This window comes from Bidens hawaiensis, unplaced genomic scaffold, assembly GCF_021521415.1.
Source record: "Bidens hawaiensis isolate Kalapana, Puna unplaced genomic scaffold, B.hawaiensis_p1.1 tig00064666_1, whole genome shotgun sequence".
Classification (NCBI taxonomy): Eukaryota; Viridiplantae; Streptophyta; class Magnoliopsida; order Asterales; family Asteraceae; genus Bidens; species Bidens hawaiensis.
The window spans coordinates 23,622-30,424 of record NW_027506560.1 but is presented as its reverse complement, the minus strand read 5'-3'; the positions used below and the strand labels follow the sequence as shown (position 1 = coordinate 30,424).

The 6,803-nt window shown below is 32.6% G+C and overlaps 1 protein-coding gene and 1 long non-coding RNA gene across 2 annotated transcripts; both read left to right on the top strand.

The window, feature by feature from the left end:
• Positions 1-3,124: 3,124 nt before the first annotated feature.
• LOC143618179 (uncharacterized) lies at positions 3,125-3,892 on the top strand. The gene is made up of 4 exons (XR_013150966.1): positions 3,125-3,237; positions 3,307-3,481; positions 3,571-3,627; positions 3,849-3,892. It is a non-coding gene; the product is annotated as an uncharacterized LOC143618179 (long non-coding RNA).
• A 389-nt stretch (positions 3,893-4,281) lies between these two features.
• On the top strand, positions 4,282-6,338 carry LOC143618177 (uncharacterized). Its single transcript, XM_077090480.1, has 7 exons — positions 4,282-4,383; positions 4,480-4,539; positions 4,623-4,700; positions 4,809-4,870; positions 5,067-5,303; positions 5,400-5,483; positions 5,651-6,338. The coding sequence occupies exons 2-5, from the start codon at positions 4,498-4,500 to the stop codon at positions 5,218-5,220; spliced, it is 336 nt and encodes a 111-aa protein (XP_076946595.1). The 5' UTR covers positions 4,282-4,383; positions 4,480-4,497; the 3' UTR covers positions 5,221-5,303; positions 5,400-5,483; positions 5,651-6,338.
• The last annotated feature ends 465 nt before the right edge of the window (positions 6,339-6,803 follow it).

Here is a 6,803-nt window from a genome sequence, read left to right as displayed (position 1 = left end):
AGATATCCCATGTCAGCTTATCATTTTTGAAATCTTTCTCCCAACCATCAACGAATTAATAAATTGACCATATTGTGATAAATGTACCTCAAATATTTTTCGGCATTAACCAATATTGGTTATTCATTTTCTATTTTGGTTTCTCGTATTTAATGTTTTAGGTGAGGAGAGATGCATTTGCATTTGTTTTCAATTTTAATATTTTTTTAACTAAGCAAAATTCAAAAGCATTATTTACCAAAAAAAATGGATTAACTTTTCTTTCGTCTCCAATAAAGGTAAGGCTAATGTATCCTCATTCTTGCTTTACCAAAAAATATCAAATTACAACTTATCATATTTTACAATTTGATATTTTGTAAATGGTTTTCTTTTTATAAAAGAGATTCAGAAACACATTATTTAAAAAATAATAAATAGGGTTTTAAAATTAAATAAAAATGTTTCTTATTAGAAAAAACCTTAAAAAATCTCTCTAAAAACTTCAAAAAATCATTTTAATTTCCCTATCTAGTATTTTCACCTTTTTTTTGTTTGCATAAACGTGTTTAAAGAAAAATCATATAACGTTGTTACAATAACAATAAAAAAGTATCTTACATATATATAAAGAAAACTTTTAAAAGCTCTCTGATTGCTTCACACTCTCTCTCAAGCCATCAAATTGTTTCATTTGTAAATGAAGACTTCTACTACATTTGACCCGAATTCATGGATATGGGTTTCACCAAACCCAGATAGCTCTTAAACGAGTTATAACATCTCATTAAATTAAAAATTAATCTCACAAAAATTTGATATGCAAATCTTATAAAATATGGATATACTAAAATTAATATCAGATTATTAAAAGAGGATATTATTTATAAATAAAAAACAATTTTATAGTAAAAAAATTAAGCGGGTCATGAGTTTCACCAAACCCATATAGCTTTTAAAAGGATTATAACATCTCATTTATTTGTTAAACACTTTCATAATCAAATCATAAGTATATTATTAACTTTCGTACAATATTAGAAATAAAAAAGGTCAACTGTAAAAAGGTCAAATCAAACATTTTTAAACTATAACATCCTTGTCTTTAGATAAAAGAAAGATGTGAATGCGGCCATCTAACGATGCAAGTAAAGCACACGACAACGATCAACTGTGCAAAAGTAAAATCCAACATCTATAAATGATCAGACTTTCAGATTAAAGATATGAACCTACTTCCCAGTTTTCCCATAGCTGTCTCGTAATATAACAGTTTGGTTGAATATGAGTTTTTCAGGTGTCGAATCCTTATCAGCCACAAAATACCCTGATGTAGAATACGTAAATTTGTTATATAGTTTTGATAAAATGTTTCAAAAACAAAACTACAGCAATGAGTGGATTGCAAAATTTACCTAGCCTTTCAAATCGAAACTTGTCGTCCACCTCTGCATGTCGGAGGGGTGGTACAGCATATGCAGAATATGGTATTAACACTTTAGACTCGGAATTTAAATCATCAAGACAGTTATCAAGTACTATAGGATTCTGATTCCACTATAGTACAAAGTGTTAGTTTAATTATTTGTAGAAGTTTATGACACATGTCAGTTGCTAAACACCAACCTAAGAAAAGAACAATTTATCAAACAATCTGACTTTCACCTTCAATGGATCAACTCCAGGTGAAGGCTCTACAACCCAATGAAGAACCCCCTGCACAATAACCAAGTTAAACTGATATTGTTGCAACATTGAAACAGAAAAGGTCAACTTATGACTTGCCTTTGGTTTTGTCTTCTTGTCAGGATCATACTCAGCATGTATCCCAACAACTGTTTTTTGGTCATATGAAAGCACCACTTCAGTGCACCTTATTGAAATGCGTATATGTGAGGAATGGTTCGAATTTTAGAATAGAGGTTAACCATCAACACTTATCATTTTAAATCAAACAGAAAAACTATAAATAACAATGAAATAATTCTAAATACAAAAATAATATCAGATTATACACCTGAGTAAGACAAATTTTCCTCCACCATTTAAATTAGTTAAACCCACACTGCCTGCCAATTGTCAAATAAAGAATAAGACAGACGTTGTCATCACGCAACCAACCAACCAACCAAAGTAGAGTGGAGCAGGGTTCAACTTTACCGGACATGCCTAAGTCAGCCCAACTAAGAATAAAGAGTAAATCAAACATTTCACCCGTGTTGTTTGTTTGTTTATTTATCCTTACAATAACTTATTATTGTTTGATATTTGGTAAGAACTACAAATAATGACAATAATATCCCATATTCAAATTCAAAATAAATTACATTTGGTAACGGAGGTGGAATTGGGGCTTAAGGGGTTATATAACTTCAATTGTAGGTGGCTTTAAATTTGAAATGAGAATTGAAAGTTACAATTTTAATAAAAAGAAAAATAGAAAGTTACAATTTGAATAGAAAGTCCAACAAAAGCAGGAAATGAAAGAATAAGGTACGGGAGGGAAATGAAATGAAGAATGCAGTGGGAGGAATGGAAAAGGAAAAGGAAAAGGAAAAGGAAAAGGAAAAGGAGGTATCAAAATTATCCAAGGTTTTACGTCAACTCAGAGTCAGTACTAATCTCAATACTTAATACGAATACGAATACGAATTCATTACATTTACAATGTTTGCTCAGGATAAAGAACGCCTCTCTTCCGATCAACTTCACAATCAATCCCAGGTTATTTCATTTTTAACTCATAAAATTTGCTTATTAATAATCCTCCCAGGTCCGATTGGATTGGATTGGATTGGATGGAGCTAACTTATTTTTTAAACCTAAATTCAATTTCAATGATTATTATTATTATTATTATTATTATTATTATTATTATTATTATTATAAACAAACACACAAACACTAAGTATTATTATTATTATTATTATTATTATTATTATTATTATTATTATTATTTTCGAGTTTAGAAATGGAAGCAAGACTAGCAACATTTTTGCGCAAAGATTACCAAATTGGAAGCAGACTTGGCTTCATCCATTCAACTTCAACAACTCCACAGAAAGGTAATTATTATTATTATTATTATCTGTTTCTATTTCATTTATCTATCTATATATCTATATATATACATTTGTTTTCATTTAGGTTCAGTTCCTTGAAGATGAAAATTATTTGCATCAAACCAACCTTAAACACCTCAACGAAACTATTAATTCCATACTCCAAGCTAAAGAAGCTTTTCTCAATGCTTACCAGGTTACCTTTTTATTTTAACCAATATAAACAACACAACAAAACTCCCATTTCAACTCTATATATTACCAGGAATCTACTTGCGAAATGAAACGTTCCATTGAATCCAGAGATACAAAGATAGCCATGCTTTCTCACAAAATACACTCACACCTTGATTCATTGGACTCAATACGGAAGGACACGTCCTCTATCAATCAACTAGTCGATAATGCACTCCGTGTTGTCGCTGACAAAGAGGAAGTAGGTATGTCTTCTTTTCTTTATTTCACTGCGTTGTTTATATCACCAACTAATCATTTTCAATTACTGATAAAATCTCCTTTTTTTTCTCAGTGGCTCATTTAAAGATACAAATGTATAAAGTATGTGAATTTGAGCGCTTACTTATTAGTATGCAGGTGTTTCTATGCATTTGTTTTCATCACTGCATTGTTTGCCAATTTTTTTATTATTATGTTCTGCAATGCGATGTGGTCAGTTGGTTTCTAGTTGAAAATTACAAGTATTTTCAGACATCAAGTCACAAAATATATTGCATCACCATATCTGGGACTCAAGAGTATGCCCATTGATTATATGATATTAACTATTGAGGGTCTGTTTTTATGCAGAAAAAAACAATGACCTTGAAGCTAAACTGAAAATTAAGGAGGATCATCATCATCGTACTCAGTATATCCCACCAATAGCAATGCTATGGTAGGGTCTGAGGAGGGTAAGATGTAGACAGCCTTACCTCTATCCCATAGGGATAGAGAGGCTGCTTCCGGTGAGACCCCCAGCTCGATAGTAGTTTTGCATCAAGCCTTGGACATAAGGCACATAGCACTCAATCATCGGGACACCGGCTGATCGGTGCATGTGCCCTTGTCTTTCGGCTATCAACGCCACCACATGATGCCTGATTAACCTTCCGCCACTTTTAACGTTATTTTCACGAGATTAGTAAAATAACGTCAAAATTAGTGCAATTTTACTTTTGCCCACCCGAGGGTTCACACATATACACATTATATGCGCGCACCGCAAGCAGGGCGTAAAATTAAGGAGGATGAGTTCCATAAAAAGGAAAGGGTGATTGCAGAGCTCCAGACGCAGTTGGAGACAGCAAAAATAACTCATCAATTCCCATCAAAAATAGAGGAGATATCCACATCATCTTTATCTGTAGATGTTTTATATATTACAAAAACTTAGTTAATGCAATAATCAGCAATGTCAAATTGCCTTAACCAACCTTACCTCCAGGAAGCTGTACTAATGAAAGAAGGGATCATAGAGTACTTATTTTCAGAGAACAAAGTATGCACTAAAGGCTGTTTAGTCTCTGTTTCACACATTAGTTTCCTAAAATTCTATCACTTTTATTTTCTTATAATTATCAGGCCTTGCGTTCTGAACTAGGGATGCTGGAAGTTTCCTTTAAAATTGTTCAAGACGCTATGACACGTATGGCTGAAGAGGTCGGAGAATTGTACCTTTTTTCTTTATGATTTTTACTTGATTTTAGATGTTGTTACAGAATTATGAACTGCCACAACTTGTTGATAACAAACAATGTCTTGATGCAGGACGGATTTGCTTTGGCAAACCAAGAAAAAGATGCAACAGAAAAGAATAGGAAAGATGACAGGTAGGGCTTAGGACAAAAACATTTATAAACACTAGGAAAAAAAATATGACGATCTCTCATAGTCTCATGGCATCATGAAAAAAAGAAAAAAAAAAACAAATATGCTTATAATTGAACTGTCATGTAAGTAGTTAATCTTGTGTCATCATATAGTAGTTTTCATCCCCTAATGTTAACCGGTCATTGGAAAAAGCAGAATGAATTGTGATATCATGAACTGTGAAGCAAATTATCATCACGAGGCATCTAGAGCAACTGTTGGTGAAACTGCAGGCATATTTCTTTTCTCTTTTGTGTTTGTTTTTTTACATATTATGAGAGGTGCAAATTCTGTAATTTTTTATTGTTAAAAGCAGATTCACCATTTAAGGAGCATGCTCATATTGCCATTCCCTTGAGGGAGAACAACAATGTCCACTCTTGTGTGTCAGAGGCAAGCTGAACAACATTCTCTTTTTAATAACTGAAAACTCTATTATGAATCTGTGTTTGAAAATATTTTTAAATTCTGTGTTGGTACAATGGGCAGTCCACTTTTTCCCCTTCACATTCAGTTCACTCGGAATCTCAGCCTGCAGCAAATGCTTCAAATGCGCCTGCTGCTGAAGATAAGGTATGAAAACCTTGGCCTTTTCTATGACATAGATAAATACAGTAAAAGAAAAGGAAGCAGCACGAAAGAATTAGCGAAACACATTATTATTATTATTATTATTATTATTATCATTTTGTACTTTAATGTTTTTATAAAACTGTAACTTTTATTTTTTTGTTGCATAGGATAACCGCAACACTTGTATACAACAGCTAGATTCTGAATGCTCAACTACGCAAGCAGTGACATGATGATAATGACACTTATAAGAAAGGTAGCAATTTTCCTTCAAATGCTTAGTAATGAGAATGGGTACATGATGTCACCGAAAGATATTGTCTGAGCTCTTGATTTTTTGGATACATGTTAAATGCCTGTTTTATAATTTGTTTGACCATATGTTCAATGCACATTGACCGCCTTCCTGCCATGATTACACTTGGTAGAGATTGGTGAAACCGACAAATACCGATTGTTCATAAGGATGGTGTTTGTGAGTGGTTTAATCAATTATTTCTTTATCGACCACACATATGTTGGATACATGATTCGCCCCTCCCATGACTTGTATCTGTGTCATACATGTTTTTTAGCTCTAACACTTTCACTAATCCTATTCCCAATCAGCTTGATGCTATGAAATTTGTTTTGGAGTTGTCGACGCAACTTTTAAAGCTACAATATTTGGATCCCACTTGTATAGAGAACTTATTACGTATTTATAAAAAATGTGCTGTGTTTATAAATGAGCGGTGGATGTGACGAGGAGAGAGAAAATAAAAAATCCGTCTATACAAGTGATGAAGTTGGGTGGGTTACGTGGAAGGTGGAGAAGAAAGGAGCCCCACCATGTAGATTTAGACATGATGGAAAGAGATGGGGCTCCTGACTTCTTTCATCGCGAATGATCTAAGTAAATGTTTATTTTATTTTTATTTTTTAAATTACATTGAAACAAAACACACACAGACGTGCATGTGTATATAGATTATACTTCATGGTGTAGATGATAGGGTAGGGTTAGGCTAAGAAGATCCAAAACTCTAAAAATTATAAGAAGTCTATTTTGCTACTTTGACAAAATCACAAATTGTTAATAACAAATCCAAAAATTTTAGAATGGAAAATATAACGTTAGTCCTAATTTATTACACTTTTATTACGACAGGACTTGAATCCTCACCTGTTAAAAAAGATAAAGCCTTATTCAACACCTTGATACCATTAGGCCAAAGGCAAAGAAATCCATTCCCATCTTGAGCATATATCCCATCACATTTTAGTTTGATTTATGTAGTTTCATTACGTTTCTTTGATGTAAGTAAATAATATATGGGG